We start from the raw sequence: 20,847 nt of genomic DNA on the forward strand, positions 1-20,847 counted from the left end.
GCCCTTTTCACTTTCCTCATTTTATTTACACACTTTTTCGAAACGCAGAAACAAAAACGCATCAACAGTGTCTGAGCTTGCCAGTGTTTGTATCATGTTGTTCAGAATGTAAGCAATTGGGGAGACCAACACACTTGAACACAAATGCAAAAGAGAGAAGGGGGGGGGAGAAAAAAAAAAAAGACAGCATGGGAAGGAACGTGGCAGCGGAGGCTACGTGAGCAACCGCGAATACGAGCGATGACAGTCGCTCGTGAGTCGTGTGCACGTCAACCTGAGCAGAGCTTAAAGCTACTTGGCATCTTTTTCCGATGACTCCAGAACACTGAGCAGTGTTTTTCGAAAGCGGGCGACGGGCAGGAAGCTAAAACAACAGGAGAAGGTGAAAACATCTGCATCTGTGACGTGGCTGGTGCTTTTATCAAAGGTTCTGTTCATGGCATCATTCCCTGAGAGTCAACAACTGCAAAATTCTGCACTATTTTCCAGCTCCTCGCAACCTCCCGGCACCACAGTGGCTCAGAATACTAAGTGGCGCGAGTGGATTGAGGATGAAAAGTAAAAAAAAAAAAAAAGGAGAGGGGGGGGGGGGGGGGGGACCCGTTCTAGTCGCACACAGCCAAGGAAACCACCAAGGACAAAATAAAAACACCAGCTACGGAGAGAAGAATTAACAATTAGTAAATCAGTTGCTACGCAAGATGACAAGCACACAAAAGCAAACACACCACATTTACAAAAAAATCAAAACAAAGGACGTCCAAAATATAATAAAATCGTATCTCTTCGTTAATAAATACACCAAAAGAAAATCTCAGATACAAGGAGAAATAAATTAAGCAGAATATCCATGAGTTTGGGGGGTAAAGATTCCTATTCAAACCAACAGGGGGCAGCGATAAACTTGTAGAAAAAGCAAAGAAAATTGGAAAAAGGTGGAAGAAAAAGAAAAAAAAAAAAAAGCTGCCACCCTTTAAGTCTTTATTGCTGGTGAGTCTTAGAAAGCATGAGCACCATTTTTGAAATCTGCCCAAAAAAAGCAATTGTTTGGTAAACCTCATTGTCGTTCTCCATTTTAATGCCCGCACTCGCTCGCTCCTTTCCTCCATTTTGCTTCATGGTTAGTGTGCTTGTAGTGTGACCCCTTTTGTCCGTCCTCTTCACCTCGTCTCGTTTCCAAAAAAGCACAAGAGTGTCCGAATAGTAATAAAAATAAAAAGCGTCTTGTTTTCTTTCCTTTTCCTCAGACAAAAACACGACTGTGTCTGTTAATTTTCAAAATCTTGCCCAGTCTCTGCTTGGCGGTGGCCATGCCTTTTTTGGGACGCTTGCCTGAGCAAAAAAAATAAATAAAAAATCAAAAGGTTATAGGTTAAATAAAAGGCATGAATATAAAATCGATAGTCAAACCTTTTGTGGCTTGATTGCTGATGGGCGGGGGGTTGGGGGCGTGTCTCTTGGAGGGGTGCAGGGGCGGCGACATGTCGGGGTCACAGTACTGGTAGTCGTGCTCCGGGCTGGTCAGGCCCTGATTGTCCCAGGCCTCGCTGCTGTTGCCTTGGCTGTCCATGGGACTGGCGTCCCCCTGCTGGTGGGGCGCCGGGCCCCGCTGCTCCGCAGGACCGGAGGACCACCAGGGCTCCGGAGGCGACGCCGCCTTCTCCGGCATGGCGGGGCACAGCAGGCCGGCCATGGACAACATCCCCTGAATGGCTTCTTCCGTGCTGGGTGAGGTAGGGCGTTCTCTGCGGGGGGGCGGGGGTCACCCAAAAACATTGACACCCACATACGATCATCCTTTCCCGCGTGGGCTTCTTACCGTTTGAGTGGCTTCTGGTGAGACGGGTCCAGCTCGATGGTGTGTCCTTTCTGCCTTTGCTCCTCCTCCTCAGAGTCCTCGTCGGAAGAGGACGAGAGCGGAGACGCTTTGCGCTTTGGACGCAGGAGACATTGAAATGAGCCTCCCTCCTGCTGTCGTGGCTTTTTCCAGACAATGTATAAAACTAAACGGTGGACCCCGCGGGGTACCTGCGCGGGGGCATCGCTGTCCGAATCGTCGTCTGACGATGACGAGTGTCCCGACGCGTCTTCCCTGAGTTCGGTCTTCACTCTCTCCACACTCGCTGCGGCACCCAAAACAACAACAACGTGTCAAAACGCGAAGGCAAAATCAGAGACAAACACGAGATTCAGCACCGATGATTTTGTGAGCGTCGGCGTGCGGCCCTCGATTCATCCGGTCTGACTTGACGTCGGTGCTCTTGTTGTCGGCGGACTCCGTTTTGATCGGGCACGCCGTTGGCCGCCTCATATCCCTGAAATGGAAAGTCTAAGTGAATCGGAATCAACCTCACTTCCGCCCGATTTGAACGTCAAAGTCTTCTGACCGAATGATCCTGCCGTTGACCAGCATGAGTCTGAGGTGGTTCTCCTCCAGGGACTCGGCGGCGGCGGCCGAAGCCGTCGAGGCCTTGTTGAGCTTCCCGCGAACTTTGGCGCAGAACGCCGGATCCTGCCCGACGACGCACATGACAGGTCAGGGCTGCCCTGAGACATCGTGGGAGAAGACAAAACTCACATGCTCCAGGGGGCCCACCTCCAACCTCCTCAGCACCTCCCTGGTGTGTCTCTCCAGGATGTCCAGGTTGGAGGACGTCCGGGTGGCCTGCCGCTGCTGCTGCTCCTGCAGGCGGCGGGCGGCGCGCCGGGCTTGCCGCGCTTGGCACAGACGCTCCAGGGTGGTGCGAGTGGACGGGCAGCCGCTGGACCCTCCGCAGACGCTTCCCTGAGATTTGAGCGGCTTGACGCCGGCGCCGTTGCTCGGATCCTCCTGAGGAGCCAGACGTCACCTTCTCGGTTAACCTCAAGTCCCTCTCGGCAGAGGGGAAAGAATGCCTATTGTCAACCTCCAGGTGTCGGATTTCCTTGGTGAGCTCCTTGATGAGATGATGGGGCTTGATGTTGTCGGGGACCTCGCTGTTGGGCTGGGTCACCTGGCGATGACGTCAAGGCAGCAAAAGATGAAAAGGAAAAAAAAACGACGGGCTACGGAGGAAGGCGGTGCGTCGAGAGCTCACCTCTCTCTTCAACCAGGTCTTGAGTGCACAGATTAAAGCCTTCACGCCCTCCGTTAGGTACGTCGGAGGTGGACACGTGTCTTCTCGGAGCTCTGACGAAGGAGAAAATCCGTGTTCAAGGGCTTTTCATGGCTCAAATACCATTCTACAAACATCCCAATTCACCTCTGAGCGTTTCCAGAAGATTCTTGGCCACATACCAACAGATGGCCTCAAAGTAGGGAAACTTGAAGAGGTCCGGCGTTTTCAGACGACGCTCCATTTCGTAACACCTGGCCGACCGATAAAAGGCATCGGGAAGGAAAAAGCGCTTCTCCAGCCGGATTTCAATGTGTTCGCACCTGAGCTGCATGCCAATGTTGAGGTTGTGCAGGAAGTTGCCGCCGAACGCCATGCAATCCTGAGACGTCAGGACAGCGTGGATCCAGCCTGCAGGGGGCGCCACAGCATTACTCAACAACTCTCCAAACAAACAAATCCCACGGGCGAGTACAATTTGGACCTGTGGGGATGAGGAGCGTGGTTCCCTGCGACACCACGCACTTGTAGCACTTATCCACTTTGTCCCCGAAGAAGACCTCGCTCTGATTGGGCGAGGAGCTCCAGGCCTCGTACAGCGCCAGGTTGGCGGGCGTGGGCCTGATCAGGTAGAAGACCTTCTCGCCCTGAAGGAGATGGAACACCGCAAGGTTTACGTCTCTGGTCGCTATGGTGTCTGGAGACTTGTGTCCCGCGTACCCAGAGGACGTGGTACCACACGGAGGTGCCGCCAAAGTCGATGTGGAAGTCCGTGTAGCTGTCCTTGACGCCCATCAGGCAGTACTTCTGCACAAAGGGCTTGGGGAAGAACGAGTCGTCTGGCCAGTAGTTCTCCACCCAGGACATCTTCTGAGCGACGTCGGGCACCTCCACCAGCTTGGACATCCTCCAGAGAGACAAAAAACGTCATTGCAATGAGGAATGGCCGCCGCCGCCGCTTTGGGGACTCGGCGCTCACTTGGTGTCGGAGAACTCCAGGCTGATGAGGTTGAGCACTTTGGGCCGGTGCGGGCTGGTGAAGTACTTGATGAACTGGCTGAGCTTCATCTTGGTGTCGGCCTGCCGCGCCACGTCGATCACGTCGATCACTTTGTCGCCGCCTGCGGTCGACACGAGGTGCGCAACCGATTTGCCTGGCATGTATGCGATGACGGCGGCCATCTTTGACGCCCTCAACTAACTAACAGAGGAGACGCCTTACCCACGTACTGCTCCACGTCTCTCACGCCGAAGGTGGGCGGCGGCAGCTTGAGGCCCAGGCCCTCCATCTCAGTGACGGCGATGGGGTGGCGGAAGCCCGAGCGCTCCAGGTACTTGGGCGTCACCTGCTGGCCGCGCATGCGCATCACCACCTCCTCGCAGCTGCGGCGACAGCAAAGGTTATTCCCGGCCGACGGCGTGGCTCCTCCGATTGCGGGCCGGCCTACCTGGGGAAGGTCCTGCTCTGCAGCTCCTTGACGAAGACGGGCGTGCCGGCTTGCACCGGCCTGCCTCCGTCGTCGGGCTCCGTGTAATCGTGGCGGTGCCAGTTGTTGCGTCTTTTCACTGGGGGGAACCCCGCCCGAGCGCAAAGAGACACGTTCACGCCAATGCCCTTCGACGGCGACAACGGCGAGAAGCGGCGAGACTCACTCAGGGAGGGTCCGTGCAGGACGTCGCAGTTGGGACAGTGGTAAACGTCAATGTCAGCGGCATGGTGCTCCTCCACGTGCACGCAGCTGCAGACAAAACAACGGGCAGCTGGCTCGTCAAAAGGAAGCAGCAAACGCTTTATTTATTTTTTGCAACTCGATTAGACCGCAAGACAAGATGTCCCCCCCCCCCCCCCCCCGCCCGTTTGACCTCAAATGGCTTGGGTTGCAAATAGCTGCTTGCTCCCGCTTGCCTCTCACTTAGCAGCTCAGCCCGCAGGCGTTTCCATCGACGCAATACAAGATCAAGAGCGCCTCCGGTGGCGGGAAGCGGCGGGGAACGGACGGCAAGCGGCGTGAGGACCTGTCCCGAAATGACTCGCGCTGAGGACGGCCGCGTTTTGATCCGCAGCACGGGACTTGGCGGGATGACGTTAGCGGCGCTTGGCTGTCGATTCCACCATGTGCTCGCTGCGAGGAAAGCGTGACTCACACGGCCTCCCCCACCCACCCCCCCCTCCCTCAGTGTTTGCCGGCGAGCGACCTCGACTGACTTTTCCACCGCGGCGGGAAAGCGTCACCCACGCCGGGAGGGAAAATTGGGCTGGGGAAGTGAGGGGGCGCAAGTATTTCCTGCCTCCCACCAGATGAGGCAACCACGACAACACGTTGTGTGGCTCGCCACGCCGACATCATCCAATAGGACGCGCCGATTACTACTTTCCTATTAGCCTGGGGATCGGTGGCAAAACTATGAATCCGTCTTCATGGACAACGGACATATTTGCGATTGGCGCGCCTTAGTCAGCAGAAGGCTTCTTCGGGCGCTTAGCTCGGAGCGCATCCCCTTCCTGTCATCGGGGGCCCCCCTTCCCGTTCGTTAGCCGGCGCGGTGAGAAGGCTTCATTGTCCTCGGCGGGCGACAAAAGGCCGGAGGCGGGCACGGCCATTATTTTAAGCTCTAAATAAGCACGGCGGCGCCCACACGAGGGGGAGCCTTCGTGTGACCCCCGGGCGCCGCTTCACGCCGTCCGCCTCCCCTGCTAATGAGTGTAAACACAGCAGCTACCTGGGCGGCATTGGAATGGATGATGGCTCAACATCCGTCCACTTTGTGTAAACAATAAAAAGCTTCCCCGCGCAGACCATCCGTCTTTTTAGTGCGGCCGCACACGCCGGCCACGACATTGACGGATCGTTCGGTGAACTTGCCTCCACGTCAGGGCCATCAATCACCACTCACACCTCCGTCCCGTTCCATCGTCACACCCCCCTTAAATTAGCTGAACCATTATAATATAATAATATATTATAATTATGGTTCTTCTGTCACGGTGTGAACCAAAAGACATTTCTCTTTTTTGGCCCACACTCGCGCAGCTTCAATTTCTCTTGGCAGCTCTCTTCGTGCCGTTACGCAATCACTTCCGTCGTTTCAAAGAAAGCGCTTTGTTGTTTTCCAAAAGTGTTGCCGTGGCGATGCCGCCCCCCTTCATGTACGCACTGAGCCAACAACGGGCACCGTAGCAGATCATGACGCGCCATTCTTTTTGCCGCACAACCAGATTAGGTGACCTCGACACCTGAGACAGAATTTTACAGGCTTGATCCACTGAACTTGATAGTACGCACACACACTCAAGATAAAAGTTGTGCAACAATGACTCATGGGAAGCACTCGACGTGACTAATACGCGTGGAAGCAGAAGTTGCCCGGCAAAAGGATGACTAAAAATGCTAGCGAATGCCAAATATCATAAAGAGGAAGATGGAGACGAATATTTCACACTCGTGCAGCCTTTTAATGTTGATATTTGACAGAAAGTGGACATTTTATTCATTAAAAACAGCGAGGCCCAAAGATTGACACAAATGTGACAAGTGATGTTGACGAGGCTGTTCAGTTCCAATATCGGCCGCTAGGGGCCCCCTCGGCCATGTGCCCCTAATAAGGGGGGATTTAAATGTCTCAAGCTGTCAATCAAAAGCGCCACCATTAAAAACAAGCTCGGTCGTTGTTCTCTAAAGTCGCCTTGCAAGTCAAACGAGCCCGTTGGTTCCCAAAACGAGCTTCAAAACAAAAGTGCGAGCGGGCGAGCGAGCCACGTTTAACAATGGAGGAAGTTGCTCGAGGAGCGTGCCAATGTAAATAGCTTTTAAAGTGCGCCGACATTACCTCGAATAACCCGACTCAGCGAGCCGTTGACATCAAATAAACGGGAGAGGGAGAACACGAAGCCATTGCTTTTGAACGCAAACAAGGCGCCTTTGTAGATGACGCCGAGCGTGACTGACAACAGCGCGACGACCCAAATTGGAGAATCCAACTACTTGTCTCGAAGGCGTCTTTTGTCTTCAATCTTACGCAAGGACGAGATTACAAACAGCACGCAATGTCGTTCGAGTTGTGCCCCAATACGACAACATCCACGGCGGTTTCGAGGGAAAAACCCAGTCCACTTTCTTCAGTCAACTCGCGTCAATAGACGATTTAAAGCCCCCGAAAGCTAAGCTAACTTAGCCACCGGTCCGCCGCACGTAGAACCGTCGCCTTTTCCGGACAAACCCGGCGTGTTTGTCCCCTCAAACGGAGCTCGGCCGCGGAAGAACACATTGGCCGACGTACCTGCCGTGGAACCAGTCCTTGCAGATGTCGCACTCGATCATAAACCGGCTCACGTCGTAAGGCTGCCGGCAGACACAGTACAGCGGGGTCGCCGCCATCTTGCTACTGTCCCCAAAACAACGCAGGAATGATTGCGGGGCGGAGAGTCAAGTCCGGTGGCCGGAAATTGCCGAAGTGCAGCCGGGCGAAGCCGAAGCCAAGCCGGAGGAAAGCCCTGCTGTGACGACATAAAGAGATACTTTGAACTCGATCACAAACGTGTATTAAAGGCTACTTCACAACATAAAAGGGATTGACGTACAAAAAAAAAATCATGGAAACGTAAATGTGCGATATAATACTATACGGAAGGACAACACTTGTCTTCCCATTGTCACTGATGTGATTTCGGCGTAGGAGTAGCGCCATCTCGTGGCCAAGGTACGTAAACGCAAAAACAGTCAACTCGGCTAATGTCACTACATAATGATGGATAAAGAAAATCGATTGACAAAACGCTTTATCATTGAATTTGTTTTAAATATAGTCATACATAAAAATATGTGGTGGGACGAACACGTAGTAAAAATGTTGAGCGTTTGTACAAAGTGTAATTTAATGCAAAATTAAAATGTTTTTTTTGTTGTCTTTGAAAAAACAGACATGAAACAAGGCAATCTGCCGGTACAAAAGTGGACGGCACGTATGCGCACTCTCTCGTCTGGTTTATTTCACACTTAATGAAGCAACAGACGCTGGTGAATAGGACATCTGATGGCGTCACCTTTGCGGTCGCTGTCGTCACTTAACAGTACTTTGGCCTTCAGTGCTAATCCGACGACATTTTGGCTCGTAATCCTCTTTGGGGAAATCAAGAGGTCGCTCGCGTCACAAAACAGAAACACACTTTGCATAAATGTTTACTTTTGTCCCTTTTTCCCGCTGCCTAACTCACTCCGACTGGCTCGTCGCGTCAAGAGTCAACAACACTGTTTCGTAAGACATGTTGAGAATACTTCCCGAATCATTTTTGGTACTTTTATAAGAATAACTATTTACACATCTTCCAAATTAAGAACACGTACAAAGGAAAAAAACTCAACAGAACGCCGGACTCTTTGAACATGAATGTTTGAAGGTGTCCCTCATGGATGCGTACGTAGCCCCTTTTGCTTTACTTGAGTGGACGCCTTCTTTTAAAGTGCCCCTCGGTGATGAATACTTTTGTCCCTCAGATTGGTATTAGACCTTCAATCTTCTCCGCAAAACCAATGCCCACATTTGTTTTTCTCACAGCAAACCGCTTTACAAGCGCGTCATGCCGCAAATCACCCGATACTTTTTTTTTCCCTTCTTCCTTCTCCTTTTACACGAGTGAAAGACGCATTAGCGCGATTATATTGTTCATTTCCCTTTAACGCAAACACATTATCGTGTTAGGGAAGCTGATAATGACACTGTGGAACCTTCTGTGTGCTTTTCTCGCAGTTAAATTGTGGGAAAAGCCAATTTTTTTCATTATATATATAACACCACTGAGGTCGCTAAGCTTTGAGTACAAAGATGAAAAAGTAGTAAACCCGGTGTCAGTACAAAGAGGGCAAATAGGGGTCGTAGACGAACAGTAGGAAAGACGGCAGATGAAGGAAAAAAACGAAAAAAAAGTCATTTTTCCCGTGCGTCATCTTCCAAAAAAGGCAGTATTATAGAAGACCTGCGGGAATCCAACGAGACTCGGAAGTCCCACGAAAGGAAAAGTTCTTCGACTCGACGCCGAGTTTCAAGTAAGAAAAGCAGAAGGCAAGTACGCAGTGGCGGCGAGGGAAAATGCGCTGCGTTGCATATATTAGGAGAAAGAAAACACTAGAATCAATGACACTTTGTGGGGGCGGGGCGGGGCGGACGGACAGGTGGGTTGTTAGGACGCTCGAGGCTGCGAGGGAGCGCCGTCAGTTGGTCAGGGTGCTGGATGCACGGAAGTAGGAGAGGAACTTGAAACACAGGCTGACCACAAAGTACCAGATGTTGCGCGCCATCTGCGAGCGAGCGATGAACACCCTCCAGATGAAGACCACCAGCAGCGTGTTGAAGATGTAGCGGATGTTCCTCAATCTGCAAAACAGCCGTGTTGCTCCATGAGTTTACAGACAAATCAATCAACTGTTTTATTGGGCTGAACAACGTCGGGATGCGACCAGCAGAGGGCGCAGCTAACTCAAGAGAGCCGTGTTCTGGAGCCACTTACTTCCTCAGGTGCTGCCTGGCGGCGGGAATGTCAGACATGTCCTCGTTCAGGACGTACTTCTTGGTGCCGATGCAATAGTTCTCGATGTACTCGGGCCAGTTGAGCTGGCGCACGTCAAAGTTGAACGTCTGACAAAGCAAAACGGTTTGTCGAGAGCAATCCCAGGTCAAATGGAAAGAGCAGAACTGAGACCGACTACCTTGCGGTCCTCCGGGCTCATCTGCGACATCAGCATGCTAATATTCTCAGAGTTCCACTCCCAATCCTGGCTGCTGAAGTACTCCAACAGGCTGATGGCCTTGTGAAGCCGGTTGAAGATGCGCATCATCCTAGATGGGATCACGAGGCATCAGAACCGTTTCCCGGCCCCTTCCAACCCGGAGGCAACTTACTGCGGCTTCTGTCCCGACAGGCGCAGGACCAGGTCGTAGATCAGGGCGGGGAACTTGTGGCTGACCAGGATCCAGTACTGGTAGATGAGATAGTTGGAGGTGATGTTGGCGTTGGGTCGGCGAAAGGCCTGCTCCAGGGGGTTCCGCTTGAAGGTCGACATCACGTGGTACTCTGAGGAGGGACGCAAAACGCATGAGCACTTCCCCAGCTGCCGGAGGAGCCGCGTGACCGCCGGACCGTTACATCACGGCACGCAACGGCCGGCGGGCCGGCCTCTGTTGCCACGGCAACGGATCGGGAGATGACCAGATGCGAGAGGACGGCGGACTGGAGGGCCCCTCCGACACGCGTGCTAAATCAATGGAACGGGAGACGAGCGTGGAATAGCCACAATGTTGGCTTTCTCTTTCCCCCGTGATGACGAGGCCTAATCCCGCCAGCGGCCATCTGCTAGCAATTCTCAGCGTGCTCGCTAATCTGACAGGAAGCGGAAAAAGATGACACCCCCCACCCCCTCCCACTATGACACACTGACAGCCGGATATCCTGCCCGCACGCCTCCTAATCTGACTGTCTGATGACATGACATCCAATAATACTCTGGTTAGCGTGTCCAAGGTGCGGCCCGTGGGCCTTTGGCTGAGCGTTGTGGCCAAATTGTAATAATGCACTTTCGGCTTAAATGATTGTCTTCTGTGGCCAGCAGGGGGCGCAAGAGGCCCACCTTTGCGTCAATTCCCAAAGCCGGCCGGGACATTTTCGGAAGCTAAAAGTACAAAGCGCTCGCACTCGACGCAACCTACCGATCTCGCCCCAGTGGAAGGGGTTGATGGCGCCGGTCGTGCAGTTGTACACCAGAGCCGTTTTGGGTCTGCGGACGACGGGGAAGCAAAGAAGAAACACTGCTTAGGATCAACTCGGCCACGTGGAGGGCGTTGCCGACTGACTGACTGACTTGTGCACGGCTGTGTACCAGCCCGCCGCCAGGGTGAGGTTGATGACCACGTCCACGGGGATGAGGTCGGCCACGGCGTCGTTGTTGGCCCGCATGGTGCGCAGGATGCCCTTGCCGGCCTGGCGGGTAGCGTATGACAACATTCACGTGTGTGTGTGCGTGCGCAGCGTGTCGGAGGGTGTCCTACTTACAGCGATAAAGACGCCGCTCGGCCCGTTGAAGTTATCGATCCAACCCTGAGGAGAACGCGGGAGCTCAGATCAATGACGCTAACAGAGACGCGTGCGCGCTGTGGCCGTATCGCGTTACGGCCTGCGGCGGCCGCGATTGTCGATTAGAGAACATTAAAAATGCACGGGGCTCGTGTCGCGCCCGATAACGCGCGCGACAGGAAAAGACGCAAGGCCGATTGCCGAGGCAAGGCCGCGATAACAGATGGACGAGACGTTTTTTTTTTTTTTTATCTCTCTCGCACTGCCGCAGCTCAAAATGACATTTGGCTCCATTATAGAAAGCACCATATAAAAATGTCAGTGCGGGAACATTAAAAAAAAAAAAAAAGACACGCGACTCACTCAGGGGTGAGGATTACGAAACGTATTAAATGTAATGCGGAGGGCAACGGCCGTCCAAGTCGACACGTTTTGCTTCGAGCGGCCAATGGGAGGATACGCTGACCTCGTCAAAGGTCAGACCTTGGGAGGATCGAGTTGAAATCGGAGCGATAAGAGAAAGTTAGATTGTGAAGGCCATGGGCAGATTAGATTGGGACGGCAATTTGGAAGATGATTGGACAAAAAAAAAAAAGGGTTACCCCCACGCCGAGTCCTATCATTTCCAAAACAAGATACGGAAAAGCCGCAAAAAACACAAACGTAATCCTGACGCCAGACGGGCGGGAAAGTCTCGGCGCCGCCGGACGGAGAAGATGTTTGGACGGATGAAAGCAGCTTAAGCGTCTTCTGCGTGAACTCGGCCCACTCCCCTCGCCGTAATCCTCCGCCACTTGAGCGGAACGACCCGCTCAATATCTCACCGGGAAGGGCTCCTGCCAGCTGGCCCCCACGATGGACGGGCGGATGATGCCGATGTTGAGCTCGCCCTGCTCCTGCTGCACCACGTACTCGGCCAGCGCTTTGGTGTAGGTGTACGTGTTGGGCCGGTTGCCGATGAGCCGCGGCGTGATGTCCCGCACGATGCCGTCGTCCAGCCACCTGAAAGTTAGCGCCGCGGTTAAGACCCGCTTCCGGTCGGAAGCAAATCGCCATTCCAACTCACTCGAGGGACTCGATGAGCTTGCGGGGCTCGACGGGCGGCGGGTAGACCACCTCGTCGATGTGCTTGCGGTTGCAGTTTGCATAGGCGGTGGAGATGTGGATGAAGGCCTCCAGGTGGCGCATGCGGCGGGCCAGGCCCAGGAGCTGCTGCGTGCCGATCACATTGAGCTGCACGGCGTGTCTGGCGGGCGACAGGAAGTGGTGATCAGAGGGGGCGGGGCCTGCCTCCCTCCCTCCCTCCCTCCCGCTCCCTCGCGACGACCATTTACTTGAGCGGCTCGTCGAAGCGGATGGTGGCGGCGCAGTGGAAGACGACGTTGACGCAGGCGGCCAGCTTGTCGGCGTCCTCGGGGCTGATGGCCAGGCCCGGCTGCGTCATCTCGCTGCTGACGCCGATGACCTTGCGGTGGAAGTCGGCGTCGTCCTCCCGCACGCGGTCAAAGAGCTGCGCAAAAGGTCAAAGGTTTGCATTTGTTCCTCAAACAGAAAAGCCGGCGACAAATCGAGCTCAGCCGCTATTGTCTCGATGGCGTCGAGTGAATATTTGAGACCCGAGTCATCGCTCGGAATGTACGTCAGCAGCCGGTGACGACGCCGGCGCAGGTGAGTCAGCTTCGCTTTGTGCGTGCGTCACAGCAAGGAGAAGCCTTTCCGAACTTCAAAGTCAAGACGGCGCCAGTCCATGACGGACGGCGGCTGACGCCGACGGGGATCGAAACCGGCCGTTCTCGCTCGGGCGGCATTCCGACACGCGGCGAGGGATTAACGGAACCCTCCGTGCACACAATCCCGCCCCCCCCGCCTGATAAAGACTCTTTTGTGAACACGGAGGGGCGGCCGACGGGGACCGACGGGTCGGATGCTTTCCCGCTGCGGAGAAGGAAAAGGATGATTCTGAAATGCCGCCGACGGTGAACAGCTGTTTGCGTTCGTGCGCCGCATCCATCGCCTGGAAACGCGGCCGGACCGAGCGACATTTTTTTTTTTTGTTGCACCAAGCGTTACGCAACGCAAACATTACGGCCCTCCGAGCCAGCAGCTGGCACCGAGGAGGCGGGGCAGGTGGCCGTGTCGTCCGCAAACGCTTAAAAAAAAACAAAATGTGGGTTTGCGGTTTTCCCTGACAGTTCCTTTGGGCCACTCGTGGCGGGTTGTCAACTTCCGCGGCTCGACTTCTGTGTCAAGGGAGTCATTGGCGAGGATGATGGCCGGGGTTAGAGGGGTCGCGCGTGTGGGGGGGGGAGGGCGGTACCAGCGCTGCTTCAACGGCGGCCTTTGTGCAAGAGGGCGACGCCGTGGGAGGCTCGACCGGCACCCGGCAAACAATAGTGCCACGCACGCACGCACCCCTGCAGTCATTCGCTTGCCCGCTCAAGAAGGTCAATGCATGAAGACGCCTCCGTAGCAAATATTTCTTTATGACCACGGGAGAAATTGCGGCCGTTGCGACGTTAAACACCTCATTAAATGTGGAAGGCTTATCGCGTCCCATCTCACAGCCAAATGCTTCCTTCCCTCTGACAATACGAGCGCTCAAAGGTCGCCGTCTTGACATGCCCGCCCGGCTGAGTTACGAGGCGAGCGCGCCGAACGGGTTTTTCCTCTAGCAGCTATTCCGCTTTTCTTTGTTGCTCGCAGTAACCGAGCTTGGGCCACCTCGTCCGGTGTCAATCCCGAGCTTTGATGAGTCACGCTCGGCCGCTCTCTCTGCCCACTCCTCCACTGCCTGACCACATGGCTGTCCTTGTTCCCCCAAGAACAAATTCTTCAAATAATCATGGTCGCCAAGGCAACGTTTGCTCATTAGAAACACATTTTTCACAATGAATGACAAACGGTTGCGGCGACACCGACGCTCGACTTCACGCCGCGTTTGGCGTCGCGAGCGTCTCAACCTCACCTTGCACTTCATCATGTCGTCCACCCTCTCCTGCATGGACTGTCCAGCTTTGGGCCGCACCAGCAGGAAGAGCGCCCGCACGTCCGGGCAGGAGCGCAGCAGCTTCTCCACCAGAACCTTGCCCATGAAGCCCGTGGCCCCCGTGATGAGCACATTCTTGCCGGCGTAGAATTCGGCCACGGACGTCACCCCCGGTCGGGTCCGGACGTCCGCTTGCTCCCCGATGGGGACCCGGTCTTTGCACTGATCCTGCATGCGGGAGAACATAGGTACGCTTAAAAAAAATCAAATATCCCGAGCGCTCGGTCGGGTCCGCGAATCTTGCCGGTGACCCTTTGACTGGAGTCGTTTTAAGCGAGGGCGAGGCCTCGTGACGCAAATAGCATTTAGCCTGGCGGAAGCCGACCCAGATGCGCCGCTCGTCGTCTCCCGGTGACACGCCGTGCGCTCCGGCCCCGCCCCTGCAATTTAATTAGATCATATCCCGCGCACCGGCGGAGAGTAATGGAGCGTGCCACGTTATTTGGGCCAACTCGATACAATAAATCGGGCGATGGCGGGCGGCCAGTTCCCTTCGGACCACAAACGCCGCCTCCGAGGCCATCCGCGAGCGCGGCTGCAAATTTGGGTTAATAAGGTGACAAATTCCGTGGCCCGTCTGGACCCGCGTGACGAGTCCTAGGTGTCGGTACTTCCTGGTTTCGCCGCGTTGACCGTAAAAGATCAAGTGCGTGAGAAGCTCTCGGTTGGCAAGGATATTTATTCTCTGGCAGCGGTGGCGTTGCATTTCTCCGAGGTCGACCTGACATCAGCACCGTTTATCGAGTCTCGTTTGGTACGCGGCGGATTCCCGGCAGGTCGGCCCGAATCCCGCCCGGACGTGGAAACCAAATCCTCCCACTCGACTCAACAATGGCGTGCTTCCTTGCCGCCTGCTGTATTCAATGACAACACCTCTGTGTATGATTTCGACTCAGCTGAACCTTGCGCACATCAAAGTACAAATCCAAAGCGTCTCAGAACCTCACCACGGATTAGCACCTGACGAGGGGAATGTCGACAAGCTCCTGGATTAAACGCCTCAAATCTCAGATGGATGCCAGAGGTGCTGTCAGCGAGGAAGACGATTAAAGAATCGGGTTTTCCAGCTGTGACTTAAATTGTCGCGTCGGCCTACGATGCCTCGGACCGTCCATTAGCGGATCCGTGCGGCGCTAGGCAGATGCACTCGGGCTGATAGCATCACGGGCGGACAAAAGCCGGCCAGAGTGGCGGGGGGGGGGAGGCTTGCAACGATTGCGTTAGTACGCTTGAAAGCAGGCAGGAAGTCGCTTCTATGATGGCGTGGGCCTGCTTTAATCTTACACAGATTAAAAAAGAAAAAAAAGGAAACAAAGACGTCAATCAAATAAAAGTCCGATCTATGCGTCTGTCAACATCCAACTGCCAATCACGAGTCATCAAAGTCAACATGAAGCGTCTCCTGGACGGAAGCGTCACCCGCCGTCCGACCCGGAACCGAGAAATCCACATCCGGGACCGAAAGGTCGAGAAGGAGAATCTGACGTTTCATTTCCTAAAAAGGACTTTGTTGTGTCATTCTGATTCGCTTTCATCTCTATAAAGTCAGTTTAAAAATCGGTCAAAGCGACTTAACAGTGACATTCGCAGTCAGTACGTTTTCAAACGGCCACCTCGGGCTACAAACTTGGCCGACACTTCACGTGCTATAATTAGCGGTGTCGCGCGTGTATACATTAGCACGCTTGGAACCAAGGTTCATGTAGCGTACAGAACTGGATGACAGCCAGTGTGAGTGAGTGATGCTCATTGGTCCATCAGGCCACTCCATCACCGGTGCTGGTGACACGCTATTAACGCCACGCCCTTCCACGCAGGGGTTCAATGTCATGCCACCCGCGTAGCGCCCCTCTCCGGTTATTAAAAGCGCACATGCCGAGACAATGCGGTGGTGGGGGGGCGGCTCGAGGTGGATTTGCTACATGGGAAGAATTCTGCTATTTTACAGTACTGTTTCCATTTAAAATGGAAAGTCTCCCAAATAAGTATTTTACAAAAAAAAAGAAAATCAAGTCATTCTAATAGCACACATTATATAGGTCGCATAATAATATACTGCAAACATAAAAGGCATCACATTTTTGAGGACATTTAAACCAAATAATCCTGTTTAAGCATTCATCAAGGCAGACGCGGTAAACACGCACACTCCGGTTTGTTCAAAGAATACAAGTTGACATTAACTTGAAATGAGGAAAAAACCACAGGACGCTTCTTCCCGTATTATTATTCCTTCTTTATTATTGCCAGTCGTAATTCGAGTCAAAATAATAATGGACGGATAATAAGCAGCTTTGAAAGTACGAGTGCGACTTTGACACGTCGGGAAATTGCTTATCATTGGTAGGCTACTTCACTAACAAGCAAAAAGTGGGACTCAATTTAAACATTTAAAATAATAATAATAATTGAAAAAAAACTACAATTAATAATTGAAAAAAAACTACAATGACTTTAGCGTTAAAAAAAAAATACTGTAACCAGAAAACAGCACGTTGAAGGCCACCATCGTCGCTTCCGGTGTGCGCGGGGCTAACGGAGGCGAGCTAACCGCCGGCTCGCTGACTCTCGCGTTGCCCAACGCCCAGCCATCTAAGGCGGCGTCGGGCGTCTCCACGTCCGGCCCTCTCAATTAAAGCACTCCAGCCGTTAAAGCCGTCAGCATGTTAACAAGTATCGTTCAAACGACATTCGTATTCGATCTCTGTGTTCCTCGCTCCCGCCACGCAGCCGACAAAACCCGAAGATGCTCCAGGGTGGGGAGGCGAGCCGGAGCGGCTGCGTTCCGCCGCTCGTCGCCTCCCCACACGGCCCTCGAGACTCAACCGTTCGCGGCCGAAAATGGGCTGAAGAAACGGCTTCTTACCGTAGCCATGAGCGGCGAGCTTGCTCCCGTTCTCTCGCGCCTGTCAAGAGAGGCAGTGCGGTGCGGCAGCTGCGGTCTCTCTGCCTCCTCCCACCGGCCGCCCCCCTCGACCAACGGATGCTCCCACCAGCGACTCTGTGGGAGAGAGAGAGAGAGAGAGAGAGAGAGAGAGAGAGAGAGAGAGAGAGAGAGAGAGAGAGAAAAAAGAAAGCCTCCGCCCGGCCCCTATGACAAATGCGGTAGCAGCCCGCTCGCCCGCCCAGCGCAACGCTGAATGAACGGGTACAGTACGTGTCACCCCACCCGTGGCCCCACCCAGCCAGCCAGCCAGCCAGCCAGCCCTTGGCTTTCGTCAATCAAATTTCCGCCGAGCCGTATGTAGGCTACGCACGCAGGCAGCCATGCAGCCAGACGTTTCTCGGAAGTGACAAAACAATTAATGCACTGTAATTGTTCACGCCGCTGCCCTGAACACAAAATGGATACACGTCAATGATACTCCGCCTGTTCACGGTGCCAGACAGACATTGATTACTTGCCCGAAATTCCAGCATTATCTTCCTGATAGCTACCCAAATACTTACTTAAATATTTTCCTTGAAATAGAATCGCATTTGTCAATCATGCAGCCACAAGTATGGAGGACGCCTAAAAGCTTCCTCCATGGTGACGTGAGCGTCATATAGCAGAACAGCCGTGTCTGTGGAATGTCAAGTATGCAATGTATATGCAGGCGTGTATGGAAACGGACCAGACTCCACCACGGCAATCGGATTTCACACCTATGGCTCAGTGACTGTGAAAAAAAAACGGGTAAGGTTGTGCAGATGGCAATCATTATGAAAAGCGGTGAATCCATCAAAACAAACATGCAAAACTTTACAAAATAGTCACACTTGCGGGATTGACGCTGCCTCGACGGGTTGTTCCAGTAAAACAAGTCATGCGAGTCAACCTGTCATGACCTTATAATTGTTGTATCATGCATATCATGAGGATTTGCGGTTTCACAAAGGCTTTGTGGACTCTCATTGCTTTTCACATTGAATGCAACACATTCATTTAACCGGTTTCACTTGGTTCAGTCAAACTGGGCTCATTTCAATGACCACGCGAGAAGAAGAAGTCTGAACCGAAAAACGGAAGAGGAACTACAGCACGATGACGGTAAACCGCACCAGGAGAAAGTGTGACGGACATTGCACAACACAGAGGACGCCTATGAAAAATGAACACGTGACTAATTAAAACTACTAACGTGACGAGGAAAGCCAAACGGGTTTAAAAGCAAATCAACAGCGCCCTCCTGTGGACATTCAGGGGAAGACGACAGTCAGTGCGCCCTCGTGTGGACTAACAAAAGCACTACAATTCATACTGTGCAAACCGAACGATGATTATACTGTATTAAAAAAAATCAACACACAATTTAAGATTAAACATAGTTAATAAATCAAAAAACGTGAACAGAACTCCATTTGAGTGAGCTCATTTAATTATAACCTCCTTCTATGCGCAGCAGTGAACTGCTTCAGAAACACCCAATTAATCACTGCTAGGTAATTAATCACCCCAGTTTATTCCGCGTATGAATGATTAAAAGAAAAAAAATACTACTTCATTTGCGGCGCAATGAGTCAATACATAGCGTTGCTATTGTGTCAACGTTTTATTTTAGTCTTCAGAGTATCATACAAGATTTCTGGGAACAAAAACAAATTAATATTTTCGTACTGCTGCATTTTTCTTCGTAAAAATAGTTGCTCCGCATACCTACACGTCTGGCGACCGCCGTTTTTTTTTTTTTTTTTTTTTCTGTTTTACACTACACAGTGATTCTGAGCTGAGTCATCAACACGCACACGCACGCACGCACGCACTCACGTTTTGGTTTTCGTTGGCCAACAGAAGTGATGAAAAAGACAAAAGATGCTTCCGAGTTGTGCTTGACAGTCCCTTGTCACCGTGGCGACCGAGATGACTTCTGCTTTCAAACACTGTTAGCGCTACAGACTTGATTGTACGAAAAGACACACGAGCCAAGCCATTTTGGCACACTTAAGGACCGGCGGGACATAAAAGCGCACGAGATGTCGACAGAATCAGATTCACAGTTACGTCATGTATGGTCGTCGTGGTAACTAGCAGCCTTGGTTAAAAACATCTACGCTCCGCCCCTCGCTCCTTCCTAAGGCACTCCATGCCCTCCTCGGCGTCATTCCTCAGCCTTGCGTTTTATTTACACGGTGATTGCTGTTGGGCCCGCGCAGTCCGGTTAAGGCAAAGTCCGAGAAAAAGAGACCCCGTTGAGTCCGGCTTGTCGTATCAAAATCTGCTTACATTTGATTGCTTCTCAGTTTCGGCTGATTCCTCCAAACAAAAGTGGATGAACGTCCAGTTTTTAAGGTGGAGGGTGTCCAATAATTTAGTCCGTAGTCGAATAAATAAAACCAGTCGATCGGTTTCCTCGGTGGGTCGAGCCGTTAGCTGGTCCAAGTTCCCGCTCGCAGGGCGCCGGGAAGCTTGTCCGATCCGGGGATCTTCCAGGGCCCCGGAGAGACGGCAGACTTCCCCGCCGCCGATTCCCGCCCGGGCTCCGGGCCCGGCCTGCTCGTCCCGTTCGCGTGCACGGCGGGAGTGGCAAGAAAGCCGCTTCCTCCGGGAATTCTCTCGCGTCCCGGCGCGGCACGGCGCTCCTCGCGGGCGGACCGGCCGCCGTCGCTCCCTACGCTCGCCGCCGAAAGTCTATCGAGCGGCGCCGTTACTTCCGGCAGGCTTGGAGAGGCTGAAGGGCGAGCGTCCCAAGAGGCGCCATTGTCTGGAAGACAGCCGCGGCGGGAACGCGGGTCAGGACAGAAGTAAAAAGGAGAGGGTAACGCGACGGACGCATGCCACAGCTTTTCAAAATAAAACGCATGCTTCAAAATGATCCCATCGATTCCTCAGATAAAAATGGATTCTATAAACGCCAACAAAAAGTCTGTGACTTTGAGAGTGTGTGGCTTTAAAAGGTGGGGCTTTGCCCGGTGAGTAATATGGGCGTCAGCGAACAAGCGTTCAGGTTAGCGGCTAGCCATTAGCAAAAGTGCGCCTCCAATTATCCATTTGGAAAATTATTTTTACAAAATGTCGGCCTTCGTATTTACATGCTGAGACATGCTTCACGGTTACTATGGCAACTCAAACAGCATTTAACAGCACACACACTTTTTGTACAAAAGTATTGGGACACAGCATGAGTATCCAAAATGCAAAAGCTCAAAGGACTCATTTGAAATTCATTGAGTCAATGCGTGTCCCAATCCTTTTGTCCAAATTGTCTTTTGTTCTTTGCCGGAAGCACAAAAACACACACAGGATGATGCACCATCACGCCAGTGCGTAGCATTAGTGCTGAAAAAAAAAACATAGAACAACAAGCCTGCATCATTTGCATAACCATTTGGTATGCAAATGAGCACCTTGGGTGGTGCTAAAATAAAAAAGAATCACACCGCTAAGCTTGTTTTCTATTATTTGTCTGAGGCGGAGAGTCAAAATATTAGGAACACACACACACACGCAGGCGTGAGCGAGGGGCGAGAAGAAGAAGATTTGGCTCGGCCACAAACCGTGTCCTTGGGGTGCCCCATGAGGACGAAATAGGGGGCGCCATGCGTGTCACTTTTCATGCACATGGAGTGAGCGGAAGATACCATTCCTAAAGAAGGGGGGGCGACAACCTAGAGCAATCAGTTAGTGACACCGCGGCGGTCAGCGGACGAGATCAGCCGCGGGC

General features: G+C 52.9%; 3 protein-coding genes across 7 annotated transcripts in view; all 3 read right to left on the minus strand.

Annotated features, from left to right (window-relative positions):
* Nucleotides 1–4: 4 nt before the first annotated feature.
* Nucleotides 5–7,798, minus strand: kdm7aa (lysine (K)-specific demethylase 7Aa). Of its 3 annotated transcripts, XM_061269261.1 has the most exons (18): nt 7,374–7,798; nt 4,749–4,834; nt 4,544–4,661; nt 4,318–4,478; nt 4,075–4,216; nt 3,816–4,002; nt 3,580–3,742; nt 3,419–3,506; nt 3,243–3,349; nt 3,078–3,169; nt 2,907–2,993; nt 2,579–2,830; nt 2,388–2,512; nt 2,197–2,315; nt 2,029–2,123; nt 1,820–1,932; nt 1,411–1,745; nt 5–1,332 (listed from the first exon to the last, which is right to left on the minus strand). In XM_061269261.1, the coding sequence occupies exons 1-18, from the start codon at nt 7,469–7,471 to the stop codon at nt 1,244–1,246; spliced, it is 2,457 nt and encodes an 818-aa protein (XP_061125245.1). In that variant the 5' UTR covers nt 7,472–7,798; the 3' UTR covers nt 5–1,243. The 3 variants fall into 3 exon arrangements, with proteins under 3 accessions (XP_061125245.1, XP_061125244.1, XP_061125243.1); XM_061269260.1 differs by having other exon boundaries at nt 2,597–2,830; nt 3,243–3,506; XM_061269259.1 differs by having other exon boundaries at nt 3,243–3,506.
* Nucleotides 7,799–8,058: 260 nt separating this feature from the next.
* si:dkey-97m3.1 (fatty acyl-CoA reductase 1) lies at nt 8,059–17,302 on the minus strand. Its single transcript, XM_061269264.1, has 12 exons — nt 17,070–17,302; nt 14,123–14,371; nt 12,492–12,667; nt 12,224–12,403; nt 11,982–12,159; nt 11,137–11,181; nt 10,946–11,064; nt 10,794–10,861; nt 9,990–10,161; nt 9,797–9,926; nt 9,598–9,725; nt 8,059–9,464 (listed from the first exon to the last, which is right to left on the minus strand). The coding sequence occupies exons 1-12, from the start codon at nt 17,076–17,078 to the stop codon at nt 9,302–9,304; spliced, it is 1,617 nt and encodes a 538-aa protein (XP_061125248.1). The 5' UTR covers nt 17,079–17,302; the 3' UTR covers nt 8,059–9,301.
* A 1,421-nt stretch (nt 17,303–18,723) lies between these two features.
* magi2a (membrane associated guanylate kinase, WW and PDZ domain containing 2a) overlaps nt 18,724–20,847 on the minus strand; it is a 36,564-nt gene continuing 34,440 nt past the window's right edge. For 2 of the 3 annotated variants that reach the window (XM_061269256.1, XM_061269257.1), the window contains one exon: nt 18,724–19,887. In XM_061269256.1, the coding sequence (XP_061125240.1) occupies nt 19,553–19,887 (335 nt within the window). In that variant the 3' untranslated portion in view covers nt 18,724–19,552. The other variant, XM_061269258.1, reaches the window with a different exon arrangement.

Source organism: Syngnathus typhle, linkage group LG21, assembly GCF_033458585.1.
Source record: "Syngnathus typhle isolate RoL2023-S1 ecotype Sweden linkage group LG21, RoL_Styp_1.0, whole genome shotgun sequence".
NCBI classification, from domain to species: domain Eukaryota; kingdom Metazoa; phylum Chordata; class Actinopteri; order Syngnathiformes; family Syngnathidae; genus Syngnathus; species Syngnathus typhle.